At 40.9% G+C, this 21,587-nt stretch overlaps 1 protein-coding gene across 4 annotated transcripts in view; it reads right to left on the bottom strand.

The window, feature by feature from the left end:
* The window catches only part of RLF (RLF zinc finger), a 37,227-nt gene extending 15,816 nt beyond the window's left edge, over positions 1-21,411 (bottom strand). Inside the window, exons 1-4 of one of the 4 annotated variants that reach the window (XM_059488691.1) lie at positions 21,249-21,411; positions 14,916-15,070; positions 8,653-8,734; positions 312-444 (exon numbers count right to left, since the gene is read on the bottom strand). In XM_059488691.1, coding sequence (XP_059344674.1) covers positions 312-444; positions 8,653-8,734; positions 14,916-15,070; positions 21,249-21,401 — 523 coding nt within the window. In that variant the 5' untranslated portion in view covers positions 21,402-21,411. Of the gene's footprint in view, positions 1-311; positions 445-8,652; positions 8,735-14,915; positions 15,071-21,248 lie in introns of those variants that run through there. The other 3 variants (XM_059488692.1, XM_059488693.1, XM_059488694.1) reach the window with 3 other exon arrangements.
* Between the last annotated feature and the right edge of the window lie 176 nt (positions 21,412-21,587).

Raw genomic sequence — 21,587 nt, 5'->3', positions numbered from 1 at the left:
ATCTCAGGCAGAAAAATTTCTGTATTTTTATGATTGAAAAAGAAATAATTATTTTTAAAAGTGGAGTTTCAAAGTATTCAAACTGATGGACAGTACAGTCCAAGCAGAGATGCACTGCTTGTACAAGTGGACACATTATTTAAAATGCCAGTGAGACAGTTTCATAATAAACATTATTCAGCAACATATGAATACTAGCCCACAATACAATTCAAAATGCAACTCTTCTGTCTTCAAGTCACTGCTTTGCCACCAAAACTGCCCCAAGTAATTTCTGAACAACCACACATCATCTCTAGAAACACTCTTACCTTCCTCAGTTTCTACTGGTTGCTGGGATAGAATTTTAAGAAGAACTGGATTTTTCCATACCCCTTCCCTTGTGATATCCACCAATATTTGGAGGTTGTTATTCCCAAATTCCAGTAAAGCATCATGTGAATCCTATAAAATGTAAAAAAAAGTCATTAAGAGTCTTAGCTAAAAATTAAGCCAAAGTAATTTTACATTATCTATCCCAATATTTCACTATATGCTAATGCTTTCACACTATTCCTCTCAGTCATTACTGCTGTGACAAGTTTGCATTGGGATTTTATAGTCCAATGTCCTTTCACTTTTCTAATCCTACTGCAAAATGTTCCAGTTTCAGACTGAGCTGACTGAAAAGGCTTAAATCAAAAAGCCTAGTCTGCAATTTTTATGGTTCTCCATGTACATGTGTGTATATATATAAAAAAACAGGAATTGTATAAAAGACAAAGGATGATTCTGCAACAAAGCATATAATGCTACTGAAAAACTCACAAGATTAAATAATTTTCCAAATGAATAACACAATGGTAAGAGTCTAAAATTGCACATTTAGTGTTTACACTAAAGATGAGCCAGACAATTCACTTTGAGAGCCATGAGAGCCATCAGTCACTACCTGAAGAATGCCATGGGATATTTCATCATTAAGATGAAAACTTTCTTCTACTAATGAAGATGCAAATCTCTTAGAAACTAATCTATATCCAGTGCATTTATTCTGAGATCCAGGGATTTCTGATCCCAGCAGATTTGCTGCTGTGAAGCCTGACCCAGAGACTCTCCATGACCAGCAGCTGAGGTTCACCCACAAACCCTCTGTACACAGCACATTGCTCACAGGGATCAGCAAATTCTGCTGCTTTGAATTCTGGAAATCTGAGGAGTAAAGGAGGAATTAAAAAAAGACATTACACATGGGAAGAATCTAGAGTCTAACACAGAAAAGAAAGCAGCTTGAAACAAATTCCAGGCATTTGATGTCCCTGTTTGAGAAACAGATGTAGGGTGACTTGAACTGAAAGCATTAAATATCATCTTTCAGAATTTCCTAATGCTGACAAATAAAGCCAACTAACTGTAAGCAATTTGTGGCTACACCTTCACTAAAAATGCTTCTCACAGCAGATCTTCAGTTCAATATGTGGCAATGCCCCCTCCTTCTGCTGAGCTGTGTGTCAAGTTTGTATTTTTAACACAATCTTTAACCTCAGGCTTGCTACAGATAGCCTCTGTTGTACCTTTACTGGAGAAAGGTTTCTAAAGACTTGAAGAGTCAGAAACCCTGGGGAACTACAGGCCAGTCAGCACAGCCTGACCCCAAAAAGAACATGGACAAATTCTCCTGGAAACTACACCCAGCAATCTGACTACCTGCTGTGATGAGCTACAAACCACATTAGTCATACTTGGCAAGGCTTCAGACAACCTCCCACAGTATCTTGAAAACAAAATTGTTAAAATAAGGAAAAGTGGACAAAATACAGGTAAAAAAACCAGCTCAATAGCCAGACTTAAAGGCTTGTGACAAACTGTACAAACCCAACTGGCAGCTGTCTCCCATTGCACTTCTCAGGGTGAGCTGGTATTTTAAACACATTTATTGTCTGAATAATGGGATAGAGCACATTCATTAGCTGCCAGTCCTACAGAGCCAGGAGAGCAGCTGACACTGCTGGGCAGGCATCAGGGCATCCAACAGGCTGCAGAACATCCCTGCTGCATCCAACAGGCTGCAGAACCATCCCTGCTCATCTAACAGGCTGCAGAACATCCCTGCTCATCTAACAGGCTGCAGAACATCCCTGCATCATCCAACAGGCTGCAGAACATCCCTGCTGCCTCCAACAGGCTGCAGAACATCCCTGCTGCCTCCAACAGGCTGCAGAACCATCCCTGCATCATCCAACAGGCTGCAGAACATCCCTGCTGCCTCCAACAGGCTGCAGAACATCCCTGCTGCCTCCAACAGGCTGCAGAACATCCCTGACAGGGACTCAGTGAGGCTCCACACAGGCAGATGTTAGCACTGCTCATGGTACAACCTCCAGTATCAGAACAGGTTGGTCACTGTCACAAAGGCCCAACCTTTGGCCAATAGCCAAGCTGGCTAGGTTCCAGTTTGGCACCACAGGTCTCCAGGGTCTGTAATTTAAGTGTAGCTCAGCAGTGAGATCTTCCTGCAAACAAGGCTGGCTATGCTGAACAGTCTCAGAGCATGACCAAGATATTCCTGAAGTGTTTATTCCTGTTTGACACCTCTGAAATCCCACTGCAGTACAACACCTGGTTTGCAACTGTCCTGTGCAATTCATTTACCACAGTAATCCACATCCAGTACAGATCACCAAGTGTAGAAGAGAGGGTGAAAAGGAAAATCTTAGAGCTGTCTTTATCTTCACTATATTGCCAGAATGTAGCTGGAGCTGTCTAGGGAGGGAGTCACAGGAAAAGAAATTCTCTAAATGTGTGTGCAGGAAGTGTTTCCATATGTAAACACTCATTTTGAAAGGATTAATGGAAGTTTGTGCATTTTCCATTGCTTAAAGACAACATCAGGTGGGGCAGCACCCTAAGCAGCCTGATTGAAGAAAGCCCTCTCACTCTGAGTGAAGAGGTGGATCAGGTAACTGAGCTTTCAGAGAGCTGCAGATTGAACACACTGAAATTTCAAACTATGTCAGAAGGCACACTGAAACTGTCTGTAAGCACACTTTGTGGAAGTCAGTGCTTCTGCCCTATATGAGTATTTTTCCAACTGAAAGAAAAAACCCAAATCAACATCAGAGTGAACAAAACCCCACACATTAGGAGTTCTTTCCAAATGCAGGACTATAGTTCCACCTTCTAAGGACCATAAAATTAGCAGTCTCATAGCTGAATGCAACAATGTTTTTGGTTTTGGTAACTTTAACAATCCCAATCTTCCTTAGCTGTACCAAAGATTTTCTGTAGCTATTGCCTCAAAGTTAATTTTAGTTTACATATTGTAACTGTGTTCCAACTGTTAGCTCATAGCAACCTGCTAACTGACATCATGAAAGACCACACTACTCCTAAAAGTGATTATAAAGGAAGTAAAACTAGAGAGGGAGTTATTGGTAAGACCTCCTCAAAAATCAGGTGTTGGTATTGGCAGAGGAGTTAGTGTTAATTGGAAGATGCAAAGACAGCCAGGTAGATGCTTGCAAAGACTGATTGCTGGTTTTGAGCCTGAAATGCTACTCACAAGGTTAAAAGTAATTTTGGAGTGTCACACCTGGACCCTAAAGACACAATGGACTTTGGATGCTCTTGACCAGAGCTTAAACTGCTCTTAACTATCAGCACTCAGAGACTGATACACAGAGGTTTCAGGCTTTGAATTTGAACTGAATTTTCCTTTGAATTGAAGGATTTGAGAAAATCACTTAAACAATCCTCAGGCTCACACAGCTGTTCTTCCTCTCAAGCCTTTGCTTCCACTGCATGTGGAACAGTGAACAAACTCACCTCAAAGACCCTCAGAGAAGAAGGTAGGTTTTCCTTGTTTTGCTTTTTAAACTAAAACATGATCAATTCCCCTCTTTACACTGAGCTAAATGACATGCCAATAGAACCAGCCAGGTGAATGACACACAATGCTTAACACAATGTTACTGCCAAACGATGCTCAAGTTGCAGCCTCAAAACAGCTTTAAAAACATCACTGGAAAACAACAAACTGATCTAAATTTGCATCCATGAAACACCTAACACAGCCCAGTTTCTGTAACTGGTAGTTATTTCCTATGGGAAGTCTATGTATTTTATCTTCAGTCTTGAGGATGATTAAGAAAACAGCTACAGGTGTGCAGGTAGACAAGATACTGGATCTCACCTAAAAAATCAACAGAAGCCCATTTCAACAACCTCTACTTCAGTCTTTCCCAACTACATATCACACAGCATTAAGTCTTTTCAGCACAACATGATAAATTCTCTTCCTTCACACTAACGTTAAAGCATTATTCTCAGTCTCAACTATAGATCAAAGACTAACTCCAAAAACCATCAGCATTTAAGAGCCTGTGTGTTCAAACTTGATCTTGAAGACTGAATTTGATGAGGTTTAATCAGGTTTACTCAGCACAGGTGTTTTGCCCTAGAAAGGGGTGGAATTACCAATCAAAGCACTGAGGAGCTCAAACAGCCAGAGCTGCCCATTGATCTGCCATCACTCCTGGAATGACATGGCTGACAAAAATAATTAATTATTCATACAACCTGGACAGAGGTTAGGTACTGAAAATGCCACTGTCCCTCAGATTATGACATTAAATGATTCAGACATCCAACATAAACAATGTCATTCCAATAGCAACTGTTCCCTAAGCTGAGAGCTTCAGGATGCAGAGCCAGCAGAGCCCAGCCCAGCTATGGGGATCCATCACATTTCAGCACCTCTGTATTGAGGGCTGAAAGGACCTGAGAAGATGAGAAAAAAGAGGCTTTTGATGCAAGCTGAGTGAGCACAGTGTTTGAGATTCAGGGTATCAATATCAAAATACCAAGCACAAAATTCACCCACACATGGAGCATAAATATTTAACTACTACACTCCCCTTGCACTACAGTGCTTAGCTGAACCATATAAAGTTAATACTAATTGGAATATATGCAAAAATCTATTATTTATACATATATATAATACATATTATTTATATATATAAAATACAGCCAAAGTCCTTGAAGAAACTTAATGCAACATTTACATATATAGATCTCATCAAGTTACTACAACACCATAAACAGGTTCTAAAGAGGAGGACATAAAACATTTCAGTCTAGATGAAGTTAGGAAAGAATAAAACAGTAAGAATCTATAGACGAAGTTCAAAAGAAAAGACAAGCCTTGAAACAGTTTACTGAAGGCATCAGGATTTTTCAGTCCTGGCAGTTTAGAGTGATCAGCATCTACTACAGCTTCACAGAACCTTTTGGCTTATGCTCTCCCTCAACTCAGAGTTTTCATAAATCAAGCATTGATGCTCTTTGTAAGGGAACCCTGTTCCACAACCCATATTCAATAACCAAAACATCTCTATTCCCACTGAAGATGTTTTTGAATGCATGGTTTTACCTTCTTCACCTGACTAGATTATATTAATCCACACAGTACTTCTCTACTGAGCTCCTCCCCCAGATTAACAGTTTACTTGTATCAAAACCCTGTTGTAATTCTGCCCAAATCCTTTCACTCATCTTTTACAGCTTTTCCCCACTTGTACCTGCATCTTTGTGCTTGCTGCCACTAAATAAATCCATGCTGAGACTCCTGCCATACAATCTCACATCTTGTTTTCATTTTGCCCAAGCTGCCTCTGATCTTGCTTAGGGCTGAGGAAAACTGACTCATGGGTGACTGCAGAACATAACTGCTGTTATTTAGGATACCAGAACAAACAGGTTCAGACCCCAAATAAAGATTTTGACAGCATTTTTTTATATAAACTGGACATCAGTGACAGTCCCAGGTCTAGGACAGTCCCCATACCTCGATGCTTTGCAATGCAAGCCCTCACTCACCTGTCACATTTCTGGGATGAAAATTTATCTGAAGTTTCACTGACCCCCATTACCTGTGTAGATTGTTACAGAGCAACAATTATTGCAGGCAGATCCAAAAAATACCTCCCAAATTAGGAGTTACAGTCCTCTTGTCTGTTTTGCTAGGAAAGTAATAAGCACATTTACATCCATCAGTCTTGGGCATGTGCTAACATAATATTCTGTGGTGCTTTCCTACTGGATTTGCCTGGAGACCTGCACATCACAGTCACACACAGGTTTTTAACTGCAAGACAGCCTACAAGTGATTCCTGTCCCTACTGCCCTTCACATGACTCACACACTCCTGTGGTCACAAATGGGTTCCTGCTGTACTCCAAGGCAGGGTCCAAGTGTTGTCATTCTCATACTTCTGCCAAAAAGCTACTTCAAAATCTTATTAGAAACACCTGTTTGTTAAAGTTCACAAACCTCTTCAGCATGTTTTCAGAACATTACCATGTTTAATCCATTCACTATCTGAACTATGGGCAGCATTAGGTGAATGCTAAACTTGGAAGCTGCAGCTTCAAAAAGTCACTACAAAAGCCAAGTATATATTACTACTCCTGGCAGCAGCACATCTTGAATTTTCCCTTAGTTCTAAAAGTTGACATGAGAGATCTGAGCTTTGCCACCCTTTGCAGAACCCCAGAAGAGAAGGGCTCACACGTCTCAAACACCAATAGTGAGATGCTGAGGATCCAACAAAGTTGTTGGTAATAACACACAAGAACTGATGCTAATAACATATTGTGAAAAAGAACAAAATGTGGCTGGAGATGTTACCTTAACCCTTTATCCAACCCCCCTGCTGTGTGCCTACATAGCAGGTAAAGCACTGCACCCAATTTCCATGCCAGGCATGTAATTTACTAATAAAATTTTGGTTTTGTGCATCCTCTGACTTCTGTAGATTATTAAGGCCACAAGGGTTTACAAATCTTGGATGCTCTGTCCCTCTTAAGAGTGGGACATCACAGCCTTCTACCACTAGACTTTAACAGCTCCCTTCCAAAATATTCAGCCTAAATAGAGCCATCTCATCAGACTAAAAATCTGCTCTCTATTGACAGTGTATCAATGCTCAGTCACTCATCTCAAAATCCTAGAAATGCACAGATCTGTTACATCATAGAAATCACTGAACTTGGTAACAAGAATTCTCCTTGCAGATCCCTCCAGTTAAAAGCTAACAACTTTTAGAGCTGCACTGTAACTATGCTATAATGAAAAAAGCTTGTATATGCCCTCCCATATTCCAAACATATTTCAGGTCTAGGCCATCTCAGCTACAAACATATTTGCCTTTCAGTGTAAGATAAGATCACAAGGCTTAGAGGAGACCTTATCACCATCTCCCAGTATTGAATGGGTAGCTACAAAAATCGATGGATATTCCCTTTTCACATGGAAAAGACATGGGGTAATGGGTACAAGTTAACCCTGGGGACATTCTGATTGGACAACTAAGGAATATTTATTATAATGAGAAGATTCAGCCACTGAAATAATCTCCCCAGAGAAGTGGTGTATTCTCCAGTGTTGGACAATTTAAAGATTTAGCTGGACTAAATCCAGACAGATCCTTGTCACCACTAAGGCAATAGGATTTCAACTATTCAAACTGAATTTCTTTCTATTACCAAGTACATGCCACACACAGCTGTTTCATGAGAGTAAATATTCCATGATATTTCAGGAAAAGGAGGTTTCTCTACACCTTGACTCACTCAAGCACAGCCCATCTCTGTCCCTTCTGCTACTGGCAGGACTACAAAGCTCTGCTAGACTGCTTCTCTCAGTTCAAAGTGACAGGTTTATTCATCTTCAGTCTACTGAAAAGCTTTCACACCTCTTGTTTCCTTGACTGCAGGGAAAACAAAAATAGAAACTCAGTATTATCATCTTCAGAGCTAAAGCAGCAGTAGTGAAACCTCAGGGACTGAGAAATCCCCAGTCAAAAAATCCCCAGTCAAAGGGGTCATGCAATAAGGACAGCTGCAAGGTCTAAGTCACTTCCAACTATTTCCTGCAAGGATCCTCACTTCAGTAACTTATAACTGAGATTAGTTGTTCTAATCTGTGACTTCACCAGTCACAGCTAACAGCAGAACCAGAGCAGTCCCTGGTGCTGGAATCCATGTCCATCAATATGAACACAGCACTACCACTCCTGTCTTCCAGCTCCATGAGGAACCCCAGTTCCTGCACACAGCTAGGTACAACCTCCAGACTAAAACCCAGAAAACATCTCTTCTTCCTACACAGTCTGCATTAGCCATTTGATTTGAGAGCAGGAATGTTGTAATATAAGCTTATTTCAGCAGCACCCATAAAGAAATCCTTCTTAGAACCACCTGGACTAAAGACCTGCCCTACCATTTCCATCCCTCTCAAACCAGGTACAGACACTGACCTGCCACTCAGGCCTCCACAAAAGCTCTTTTATCACCAAAGCAATGCTTCAGAGCTGTTAAATCGTTTAACTCTGTCTCTCATACAAATCATTCAACCAAGACTCAGTAAGGTTTTTCTGCTTAAGCTGCCACCAACAGTGAGATATAAATATGCTCTGGGGCATTAAGGCTCCCAATACAGTTGCTGCAGTCAGACTTTGCTGCTCAGAAATTCTTGCTGCCTAGGTAACAGCAGTGCAGGACAAGTGGAACTCAGGGGAAGGGTAGAAGAGAAGGAATACAACTGCAGCCTTTTTTTTTTGTTGTTTGCTTTTAATATGGAAATTGCAAAAAAGAAATTCAGTAGACTTACCTGAATGGATTGATGGAATCCTAACCACACCTCATGTGGCAATTCACTTTCAGGAATTGAAAGCAGTAGCTCAAAACAACTCCTGGAAAAGCAAAAGGCAAGTAAACAAGCTACCTGAAGACATTCTCTTGGTACATTAAATAACATTTCTGGCACATGCTACTTAGTATTCAGCTAAGCAATGACAGTAACACTGAAACATGTTAGATTGTGTACATCAATTAAAGGCTGAAACAGCCTGTAAATCAGGCATGATTCATCATAGGGAAACAGTGTTCCTTTTACTACATGTAATCTCTCTAATTTAAGATTGCAGCTAAGATAAGTCCATTCAATGTAGCTCAGGAACATTGCATCACAGAATTCTATTCTTTCTTCTCAAAGAAAACCTAGTAATCATTCTAAATAAAGCTCACTGGAGTCCAGCATGGTCTCTGCCTAGAGGGAGAATGAAAGCCAGCTTCACCTAATTCAACATTTCAGCACTGACACAGATAAGAAAAAAAAACCCCTGAGAAACAGCCTGACAGAAGACACATGCACCAGCACCAAAATAGATCTGGACAGGAAATGTCAAGAGAGCATCAGCACCTGGAAACACCTCCTGAGCCTTTGATACCAACTGAGGAGCATTCCAATAGCTACAGCACAAACTGCAACCTGCCAGGGCAGGACTGCTGCTGTCTTGTTCTCCCACAGGAGCTATCCAGCCTTGTGCAGAACACTGCCTAAAACCCTACTGAACAATCCTGGTCAAACTAAAAATGTTAACCATGACACTGCCTAAATATTCACTAGACTTACACACAGCAAAAATTTTCAGAAATTGTGACAATATAAGAAAACTAATCTAGGACAGCATCTATAAAAAAGCACTACAAGCTTTTTTATAAGCTACATCTACACTGTTAGATAGTTTCAACTCTTGCTACTTTTTCTTCCAAACATCCTTTCTCAAATATTAAATAGAAGAATGATAGGGCAAGACATTCAGACAGAAAAACTGAGCGTGGGGAAGTGGAAAAGGAAGAGAAGACCATGAAGCAAACAGGAGTTTCAGATTTGCTTAGTACTCAAAAATAATGTCCATCTTCCTCCTGACTAATGCACTGAACAGTTACCTACCAAATGCTATGCCTACTCAGATTCAGCAGCCATATACATCAACAGGACCAAATGGATGAATATTGAATGTATCTGGCCATCCTTTTCACATTTCATACATCTGAGTTCACTCTCAATCCTGGTTCCGTGAAATACAAGTTGCTGCAAAAAGCTCTAAGCACTTTTATTGGATGGGCAGAAAACACAACAGCCTTCAGCACTGTCATTCCATCATTATTCACACCATAAGGACAGGACTTTGCTGCTGATGAAAAAGCTGCCAACAGGACCACCAGATATTCCCATTGTCACAGGTCTCAATTTAATAAAGTAACCAGGACTTTGTTTTGCCTTCTAGTCCAACTTGGCAGTGCAAGTTAATTCACCAGCCCAAATGTTTAGACCCAGGTGGTCGCTAACAAACCACCAAAACCAACTTTATGAAACACCTGAACTCTATTTTAACGTTAAAAAACCCTAAAACTTTAAAAACTCAACAAAACAGCAACAAGAAAAACAACAAAAATCCTTAAACAAAAAACCAACAACAAATTAACCAACCATGAAAATCCCTATGTATGTGTTCTGTTTTCATCCACCTCACACAGACTCTGCACCCAGTAACACATTTGCAAACTTCATGGTCATTGTGCTTTTGTAAAGTCTTTTGATGCACACCTCACTTTTAATCAATCCTACCCATGTCCACTTTTAATTCCTAGAATTACATCTCCTAGAACATTTATTTTTCATATCTATGATATTGGTTATGTAATATAATAGACTTGAACAAAATGTCAAAGTGAGCATTAAGCTGCTACTTGGACAGTGAAAAAATCTGCAATTACATTTTGAAAGCATTGTGTATACAGAGTGAGATAGTCTAGGAAGACAAGAGGATTTAATTTATGCCTCCAGAGTTACTGTCTGTACAGGACTGATCTGAACCCAAAAGGAAAAGTTCTTTTGCTGCAAGTCTTCAAGTTCTCCTCAGGAACTCAACACAGAGAACTCTGGTCTGGAAGTCACTCCATAAGAAATCTGGAGCTCCAGATTATAAACTACCACATAAACCAACTTACAGCACATTGTAAAAGCAATATCCAGGATATTGCAATCACAGTTTCCTTGGCAGAAGAATAATTAGAATTCTGAGTCAATTAACAAAGTTTTTTTGTAAGAATTGATTCAAACACACAAGTGCATAAAAACATCCCACTGCCAAGGGGAACAAAACACTATTTAACTTAATTCTTTCTTTTGGTCCTTATTATACAATACTTTAAAACACACTTCTGTCCATGAATTCCCATTTCCCTCTTTATTGTAATGCAACTAAATGGAGTTTACATGTCATGGCTAAGCCACAAATCAAAATTCCAGGATCATGCCATGAAGTCAAACCTTCCTAACCCTGCTCTACCAGTACCACCACAATGCCTGTCTATAAAAAACTCAATTCTAAACTTCAATCACAATTTTTGCAAATAAACTGTACTGTGTGCTTGAATGTTTACATTATTAGAAGAAATATTAACTATCTGAAACACTTAACTTCAAAATATCTTTTAAGTAAAGGTGTCTTAGATATAAATTTCTTTATTTTGGGACAAATAACTCTGCAAAATTCAACATATTATTTGCATATAATTTTTCAGTAATACCTCATTTCAATTATACCTCATTCACAGAAACATTGAAATTAAATTTTAAAACCTTTCAGAACTGTGTTCATCTTTAGACTGTAATAGAACAGTTTTCTATGCTAATCTTCTCAGAGACAAAAGATGAGTCATTATACATTGGATTATCAGCATGCATTGTTCACTTGTCAGGAATCATCCTGTGCTTATTAAGAGTTGAATTAGCACCTAATGATAGACAGCAGAGTGCTTGAATCAACCTGCAGCAGTGGATTAGGCTGAGAAATGCTTTGTGACACAAACAGCTCAGTGTCCCCTGTGCCTGCTCACAGAGTGCTGAGGGAAGCAAGCACACTCTTCCTGGAACATTATTGTTGTTGTTATTATTATTAGCTAAAGCTCCAAGCTTGAGGCAGACTGGTCTGATTGGTTCAATACAGTTTTGCTTCTTAAAACTGATGGCATTCACATCTCCTTTCACTTTTTATAAAAAGAAAACTATACTAACACCTTCTCAAAGTTGTAGAAGTGGTAAATTCCCTTTCACTTCAGTGCCGTCACAGCACACAGGAGAAAGTGCAAAGCAGTTAAAATTTAGTTACTGTCAAACACCATGTGACTTATGACCAAATATTTATTCTTTTTTAATCTATTAATCTTAGCATCTGTCACAGACACATTTTCTGAAAAATCCTTTCCTTAGGATTTTTCCTCTTGAGAAGGTCAGAGCCCTCAGGAACAAAATGTAAACAATGATTATCTGCTGCTATGGAATGCAACAGGTGCATCTGTGATTAGCCCATGTTGATTGTTTTTAATTAATGGCCAATCACAGTCAGCTGGCTCAGACTCTCTGTCCAAGCCACAAGCCGTTATCATTCTTTCTTTTTCTATTATTAGCCAGCCTTCTGATGAAATCCTTTCTTCTATTTTTAGTATAGTTTTAATATAATATAATGTATATCATAAAATAATAAATCAGCCTTCTGAAACATGGAGTCAGATCCTCATCTCTTCCCTCATCCTAAGACCCCTGTGAACACCACCACAAGCATCAAATAAACCATTTTCAGATGGAAGTAAAATTTTCATACTGATGGTGACATGACACCTTCCCCCTCACACCAGCCTCAGAAATAAAGCACTCACAGAAGCCTGAGTGAATAACCAGCTTCAAGGGTCTCCTTGAAGATTCACAAGGAGAGCCAGCTGTCAGTGAAAGACATCTCTGATATGGCTAATTCTTCATTAATTCTTCTACAGAGAATTACCTTTGAAATAGTAACACTGAGCGGTGAGGGGAATGCACTGTGCTTCGGAGCTGTGAGAATAACCTGGCCAAGCTCCACCTGAGCAAAGCAGGTAAGTTACTCCATGGCCAAAAAGAACATTCCTGTTTCCCACCCACACACCCCCAATTGTTTGTCACACCTGGAATCTACAAGAGCAACCACTGCAAGCTTTCCTTTTGTCTCCTGAGGTTGGACAGTGAACCAACAATATCTCACACTGCACGTGAGGTAACCCACAGTCCCTACGCCATGTCAGTGTGAACACAAGCAGGACCCAGCAGGGAAACCACAGCACACTGAATTTTGCTGTTACTGCCTCACCCTGCTGAGAAGGAAGGCAGGAGGAGGAAGTTCTTTTCCTCTTCTCCAGGAGGAATGTTGGAAGGGAAGGAGGATTTCAATAGGAAGCAGAGCACTTCTGCTTTGGAACAGCAAGTTTGCTCATTTCACTTCCAATCAAAGTTCAATTCTGAAAACACAGACTTGAAAACACAGTGGGTATGATTGCTGTGGGGAACTCAACTGTCTCCTCAAAAATCCCAATTTCATAGGAACAGTAAGTTTCCATGTCCCTAACTAAGTAACAATCTTCCTCCCTCATGGAACCTCAACTTTTATCTTGAATTCCCTGCTCTAACTTCTCTCACACTCCCTTGGAAACTTATGAAAAAGAAAAACTGTGGGAGAGTTAATTCGGGTATGCCACTGTCCTCCTTATCTTCCACCTCTCTCTTTGTATTCCTCATTCTTTAGATTCCTTTCAAATGTAATCATTGTAAGAAAGAAGATTTCAGCAAGTCAGCTTTTCTACTGTCCTCTAACACAAAGTTTTCTGAATATACAGGCTACAACAAACTACTCCCCCTGAAAGCTGGAAAAAAACATATTAGCAAAAGCAGAATACTCTGATATTTCCCAACAAGAGAAAAGCAATTTTGTTACAGAATTGGGATTTACACGCCAAGATATCAATATATAGAAAGTAGTCCAAGTAGAGATGCCCTGCAAACAAACACTAAATGACAAACTTTTAAAATTACTTCAGTAGGAAACAACCAAATACACAAGCTAATTAATGATAGTATGATGAAGACAATAATACTCTATCCTTAAGGGGACAGACTGAAAAAGCAATGAAGATATTTTGCCAAAAATGTGTATCATGTACCAGGTAAATGTAGTTAAAGTTTTAGGTTTCCACTGTAAGAACCTAGGACACATGTCTCCTGATTTCATGTTTTCAAAAAATCCAAAACCACTCCTAGTTCACATATTACTCACAATTTAAAAGAAGATAATTCAAGGCATCATTTGGAGATAATCTGGTTCTGAGCTGTTCATTTATATTGCAAGTCAGTCCATTACAAAATAAAGCATTTGCCCAAGGAGTTCACTGCTAAACTCTATTAAAGAGAATACCTGAGTTCAGACCATGAAACCAGTAAGACACTGATAACAAAAAAGCCCCAAAATTGTCACAGAATCACTTTTATTCTATGATGATCTTCATATTCAAGGTTCTAGATTTTCATCCTCCCTCCTCAGATGCAACCTCACTAGCAAGGAACAACCAGCACATCACCTGATCACTCTCAGGTTATACTGATTATTCCCCAGTGCACATAAAACCCTCAGTCTACACTCCTCAATTACAAAAAGCTGCTTTGCACTTAGGACAGACTTTGAGGAACTCCAAGTTATCCCAATTCAGCTGATGGACTGTAAAATGTTCTCTATCCTGTTCCAGGAATTGCTGTGCTTTAAGTCATGTCTAATCTGCTTTGCAATCTTACAGCACAACTCAGACTGCCATGAACACCAATCATCTTGTCCTTTGCAACAAGGGACACACTCAGAATGTCCCTGCACTGAAGGGGACAGGACACACAGCTGCAACTGCAGAGCAAGGGACAAAGTTTATTAATTAATATGTGAAAGTCTCATATTGAAGCTTCGGTTTAATGAGTACCACACTAAGCTTCAAGAACAGAACCCTCCTAAAACCCACATGATTATTCAAATACAGAAGAATAAAACTTGTCCACATTAATTAATTCAAAGCTCAAATACATTTCTGTGGTATAATTAAAAATGTACTAAATGTACTAGATAATTGCAAATATAGTTGTCACATTAAGCAATAAACAATTTCAACAGCTTGCCCTTTCATTTATAAAGTTCAATTCTTTTTAAAACAACAAAAAAAATTAATATACCAACTTACAGCACTAGCCTGCCAAGTACCAGAAGAACATCTTCACATTCTGTAGTCAAGTAAGGTCTTGCATTAGCAAAGCTTTGGATGGAGATTCGATACACTTCCAAAAAAGGTAAAATATGTTCCGATGCACCCCGACTGCCAGCATACTGGAGCAGTGTCTGAAACAACAGGATTAGCATTAGAAACTCTTGTAACACACTGAAAAACAAATATCAATACACAGTAGCAGACACATGCAGTGGAATCATTCTGCAAGTGAGAAATTTTTACCCTGAAGAAGAATTTAAAGTGACAGCTTTTCATCTCAATTCTCATTTTAATCTCAATTTTCATCATAATTCTCCTTTTTATTGAAATATATTTTATCTAGCTTATTATTTTGTTTAAGTTCTCAGAATTTCTACTTGGTAGAAAGCTAGATGCAATTGGCAGAAATGTGAGCTCTTAAGTAGAAAATTCAGGGAGAAGTTCTACACTTGGCTCCTTTTGTAAAACTACCATAGAGATAGAACCATGCATGTAACACACTTTTGCTTAAAAACAAATATAATACACCATATCAAACACATATAGTGGAATCATTCTGGAAGTGAGACATTTTTACTCTGAAGAAGAATTTAATGTAGCAGCTTTTCACCTCAACAGAAATTCTCCTTTTTACTGGAATATACTTTTATTTAGCTTATTATCTTGATAAAGTTATCAGAATTTCTACTTGGGAGAAAGCTAGATGCTTGAAATTGGTGGAAATGTGAGCTATTAAATAGAAAATTCAGAAGTCCTACACTTGGCTCCTTTTGTACAACTACAATGGAGACAGAACCATGTATGTAACACACTTTTGCTTAAAAACAAATATCAACACACCATATCAAATACATACAGTGGAAATATTCTGGAAGTGAGAAAATTTTACTCTGAAGAAGAATTTAAAGTGACAGCTTTTGATCTCAACAGAAATTCTCCCTTTAATTAAAATATATTTTTATTTACATTATTATCTTGATAAAGTTATGAGAATTTCTACCTGCGAGAAAGCCAGATGCAATTGGCAGAAATGTGAGCTATTAAGTAGAAAATTCAGGGAGAAGTCCTACACTTGGCTCCTTTTCTACAACAATCATGGAGACAGAACCATGCATGTAACACTGGAATCTTTATCACTAGTGAGAATGCACAAACTCAAGATTAATAACATTACTTCAGGTGTAGTGTTTTAAACATCCATGCATTACCCACACAGCAAACATGAAGCCACCTGAAAGGGATCCAAATCCCAGATCAGATCATTGTGTAGGCATTTTTCAAACACAAAATTACCCCAGATTTTACTCCTTGACCACAGCAATCCCACATTACCTGGGCACTAAAGCAGCAATATAAAATCTATCCAGGTTTAATGAAATCACATCAACACAGGGATAACACCAGTACATCCCAAAAAAAAACTGGGTAAAAGGATAATTTCAGAATAATTCTAGAAGCTTGGTTGGCATAGTCCAAGACAGCTCCATTCATGTAATGTTAATTGCAATTAAACAGAAGGGTTCTAAGATAACAATGCTGTGGTGAGTTTTTAGAGTAGCTATTTAGGTATTATGTCGCCAGATTGTTTGGATGGATTTGTTGTCTCTGCCGATTTTGCTTTCAGCAGTTGTACACATTGTAAATGCCTTAATCACCAACTGAACTGTCTGAGACACTTCTTTTTATTTTGGAGGGTGGCAGTGCCACCTCTCCAATGACACTGGACAAACCAACAGCCCATCAAATTTCTCTTCTTCCATAAAAGAATGTAAACCAATGAATTACTTACAGAAAGTGTGTGAGAAAGTTTGCTACAAGAATGTAAATATCAGAAGGCTTAGAAAATCTTAAAAAAATCAAAGTGACAATGTGGCACTCAATGCCAGGCTTTAGTTGAGGTGTTAGGTGAACACCCAGGTATTTAGGTGAGGCATGGGCTGGTCCCAATGATCTCTAAGGTCTCTTCCAACCCAGAGATTCTGGGAATTCTGTGACTGCATGGGGAAAAAAAAAAAAAATTCAGAGTGCTTTGCCCTACCATTCAAAACAAGTCAAATTGTCCTTACAAGAAAGGTGAGGCCATATCAGTTTTCAAATCACTTAAAGTTGTCACTCTGACACAACAAACTGATTTTAACACCTTAAAAAAACCCACGTGATCTTATCAGAAGGTGAATGGAAACAGCAGCTATGGAACAAACCCTTCTACAGGCTTGCTAAAACCACCTGCAGTCACAATAATGACCAACACCTCCCCTCCATCAGAGCAGGAAATGTGGCCAGTACCCAATGTCACATCTGTGATATAACTGTACTATATTGGTCCTAACCTAAAAACAGTGCAGACTACCAGAATCAGGTGTTACACTTTAAAAATCTATACAAAAATACCACCTAAGAATCAGTAATCTGCTGTTTTGTGGATTGTTCTCCAACAATTAATGAACAGAAGTTCTGAGTGAATGGAAGTTACAAACTTTCCCAAAAATCCATATAATATTAATAATAAAGACTTAAGCTGGGGGTGGGGAGTTGGAAGTTTGCAGAAATCATCCTTAAGCACAAATATCATTAGCTATAGCAGGTAATGGTAGCACCAGTCTTCAAGTTTATTTAACAGATAAATGGATTTGATAATACAACTCAAATCACACATTGCTTTGTAGCATTATATCCCATTCAAAGACTGTCAAGCTGCAATCCCCAGAGAGTGAAGTGATGACTATCATAAATCAGCTGTTTGGAAAAGCCAGCAGTAACGCTATCATCACAGTGACTAGAGAAATAGATCCAACACACCAATCCTTACACCTTACTAAAAATATACCCATTAAAACCAATCTATTTAAAAAGCCAAATTTAGCACTCAATTATTTTGACAGACACTTTGATCATAAACTACCTGGTCTATGTAAAGCATAAAACACAGCAGAATACTTTCTAAGATTAAATAAATTTTCTAGTAAACACTGCAGTCTTGCCCTGGGATCAAAGCCTTAAAGCTCACACGAGGAATTCACTGAGTAACTATTTATGAGAAACTTCTTGTCAAACACAAACAATGGTTTCAGTGTAAAAAAACATATTCAGGGTGACAGATTTATTAATAGATTAGACTTCAAGGATCTAGTTTGGAATATTATGATGCTGTTAGTATTAGCACACTGACAAATAAGCCAAATGTAGTAACTGTATTCAAGAAGTTCTTGAAAGCCCTTGTGCTGTTTCACAAGCCATGGTTGTTCAGTTGTCCACTATGGATTTCTCCTGGCAGTCTTTATAAAAACTATTATGGAAAAATTATTAATTTGACAGAATTAAACTGCGTGTTTAAAGGGGTTCTCAAGTAACAATTTAGAAGGAATTAGTACCTTACAGTATAATTACCAGAGAGAGTATTCACACATTTAAAGTCTGGCTAACACACACCCATTTACATTTCATCCCACCAACATCTCTGATGGTAAATGGGGTGAGAAGTGCAGAGCCCACACCCCCTAATGTGTAACACACAGGCCAGCCCAGGTTTTCACTCTCTGCAATGCCACAACACCTCCTCAGCTGCACTTCCTCAAAAAAGGAATTTTTTTTGCTCAGACCCAATTTGCAGATGAAGATCTCAAAGTTTCCTGACCTGTTGGTACAGCTTTGAGACTTTTTAAGAAAAATACTCTCTCATCTTCTTAACCATATCTGATTGCACTCAACATGTCATCTACAAAAATTTCAGAAAGCCAACAGCTGCTGGGCACTGGCAGATGGGATTTGACATCCTACAATCTCACCTTCACTGAAAACTGTTCCTCCTATTTATGACAGCACAGCCTCAAACACTCCCCTTAGTTGTTCTATCTGCTCTTTGGGTACATACTGCTCTCCACAAAGAAAAAAATAAAAATTCCCAAGGTGAATGTGCAAAGCATTAATGCCTATACAATATAAAGCTGCAGAGTCAACCCATGATTTAGGCTTCAGCAGTTTCTTTGTTTTGTTATCCTGGACAAATGTAGCATTTCCCTGCTTGAAAATGGGATCTTCAAGGAAATTGTGACATCCAGCATCACCCCCTGTATGAGCTACTGGCAAGCTGCACACAGCAGCACAAGTTTAGCAGTGGTAAAACAGCATTGACACAGCTCAAAGCAAAGGGAATTCCCTAATTTGGTTCAGTTTGCCTGGAAACTACCAGCCATGGTCATTTCCACAGCAAAACAGAGCAACTTCCAGGCCCCTGCCTCAGCTGTACTCACAGGATGGCAAACATGAAATATTTCAGCTCTCCTCATGTCAGCTACTTCCCAAATTCAAACTCAAGACCAGATAAACTCAGCTTCTTTCTAGGCACATTTTGCTGTAGCTTAATAATTTTATAGCAAAGTATCAGTGGTACCTTCCAAGTAATTAATACAAAATTGAGCTCCCCAAACTTCACTCATGGGCAGACCTTGAGTTATTGAAGTTATCACAAACATCCCCTGTTAGGAGAAACCCAGACATAAAATTCCACCCCACCCACAGTGGTCTGACTGCACAAAGACATCACAAATTCATCCCCTATGAAGGCTGGAGGTGTTTCAGGATGGACCAGCAGCTCCATGGATGCATCCCCTGCAGTCCAGGCATGACAATCCAACAGGTTCCAGACTGGTGGCAACTCAAAACCAACCTTTTCCATTTTCATCTGTGCTATCACAGCATTTTAAAACCAAACAATAACAGCACAAGGACCCAGAGGGATACATTACTTTGGGGCATGATTTGGGGTCTTTTTGTTGTTTATTTTTATTTTTTTTTTAGGTAGCAGAACTGTCTTTCACCACAATCCACTGATCAAGCATCTTTAAAGCTTCTTCTGTACCCAGCTAATCTGGGAAACTGGACATGTAGACACACACATCATCCTGACACCCACGATTAAGGGTCAGCTGAACACTTGTCTCAATGTTCTGACACAATGTTCACCACTGGAAACAATTTCAGCAAAACCTGAACATAGACAGCGTGACACTTTGTAGCAGGCTCCATGTCAGTGCAAGGTCACATAAAATGAATTCAGGACAAACACAGCAGGAGGCAGCTGCACCCCGCAGCTTGGAAGAGTTTTGAAACATAGAAAATACACTTATTCTCTTGTTTCACTGAGTGATAGCTTAACATCCTCCCACAAGGGTATGGCAAAGCACACAACCTGTGGAGGCAAAATGGAAGACTGGGAAGGGTAACACCATTTACACACAATTTGTGACAAACCAGCAAGATTTTTTCTCTGATTTTACCATTCATCAGTCAAACACTGTAGCTTTATCAGCAGACGTGTTGTGAACTACCTTAGAAAACAGATTTTTTTCTTTCTTATTTAAAACCCACAATCTCTCCAGACTCAGCAGAGACAAGTTACAAACTCAGTATCATAACAATTTTTCAACCTTAGAGCTCACAGTAAATGATGCTGTGAGGGTGGCAAAAATTAATAATTTGAGGAATTCACTTAAGAATGAGTTATCTCCATCACTGTGGCTTTAAACAATATCAGCTCTTCTTCTGGAACTCAGGGCCCCGATTCAGAAATTGGAGATCTCCCTTTGGGTTGCACTAAGCAAGTATTCAACACAAGACATCCAAACCACGCTCATCAGTGCCTGAAGGACCCTGCAGGCCCAGCAAGCACTGCTTACACATCTTAAACAAGGCGAACACGCAGATTTGATCCCGAGACAAGTGAAACAGTGGAACAGACACCGGAGATGTCGGAACGGAGCCAGGACTGCTCGCGCCCCATTGCCCCAGCCAGGCCGCCCCGCTCCGCACGATGCCCAAGCCCAAAGCCGAGCGCTGCCCCCGGCCCCGCTCCGGGCCGGCGGTGCAGAGTCCCGCGGGGCAGGCGGGCACGGAGCCCCGAGCCCTGCGCGCCGCCAGCGCCGGCACAGCGGGGACAGAGCGGGGGCACAGCGGGGACAGAGCGGGGACAGAGCGGGGGCACAGCGGGGACAGAGCGGGGACAGAGCGGGGACACAGCGGGGACACAGCGGGGGCACAGCGGGGGCACAGCGGGGACACAGCGGGGACACAGCGGGGACACAGCGGGGGCACAGATGGGGCACAGAGGGGGCACAGCGGGGACAGAGCGGGGGCACAGCGGGGACAGAGCGGGGGCACAGAGGGGGCACAGAGGGGGCACAGCGGGGGCACAGCGGGGGCACAGCGGGGACAGAGTGGGGGCACAGCGGGGACACAGCGGGGACAGCCCGAGCCCGCCCCGCCGCATCCCCCCTGCCGCCCGCGCCGCGGCCCGCCCCGCCCGCCGCCTACCTGGCAGAAGCCCCGGCAGTAGGCTCGGGACGAGGCCTCCGACACCTCCTGCTCGCGCAGCTCCGTCTGCAGCTGCCAGAGGCGGGCGCGCAGCGCCGGCACCACCCGCGGCACCTCCGGCCGCGCCGCCGCCTCGGCCTCCGCGTCCGCCATCTGCACCCGGCCCCACTGCGCGTAGGCAACGCTCACGTGACCCCGCCGCTGACCTCATCGGCCAGGGACGGCGCCACGTGACGCGCGCACGTGACGCGTGGCCGCGCCCGCGCGAGGGGAGGGGCGGGGAGCGGGCAGCGCGCAGGGGGCGGGGCACAGCGCTCGCCAGCTCCGCCCCTCCCCGCG

Source organism: Ammospiza nelsoni, chromosome 25, assembly GCF_027579445.1.
Source record: "Ammospiza nelsoni isolate bAmmNel1 chromosome 25, bAmmNel1.pri, whole genome shotgun sequence".
Lineage (NCBI taxonomy): Eukaryota > Metazoa > Chordata > Aves > Passeriformes > Passerellidae > Ammospiza > Ammospiza nelsoni.
Note: the sequence above shows the minus strand (reverse complement) of the source record. Positions and strands in the feature narration are given on the sequence as shown.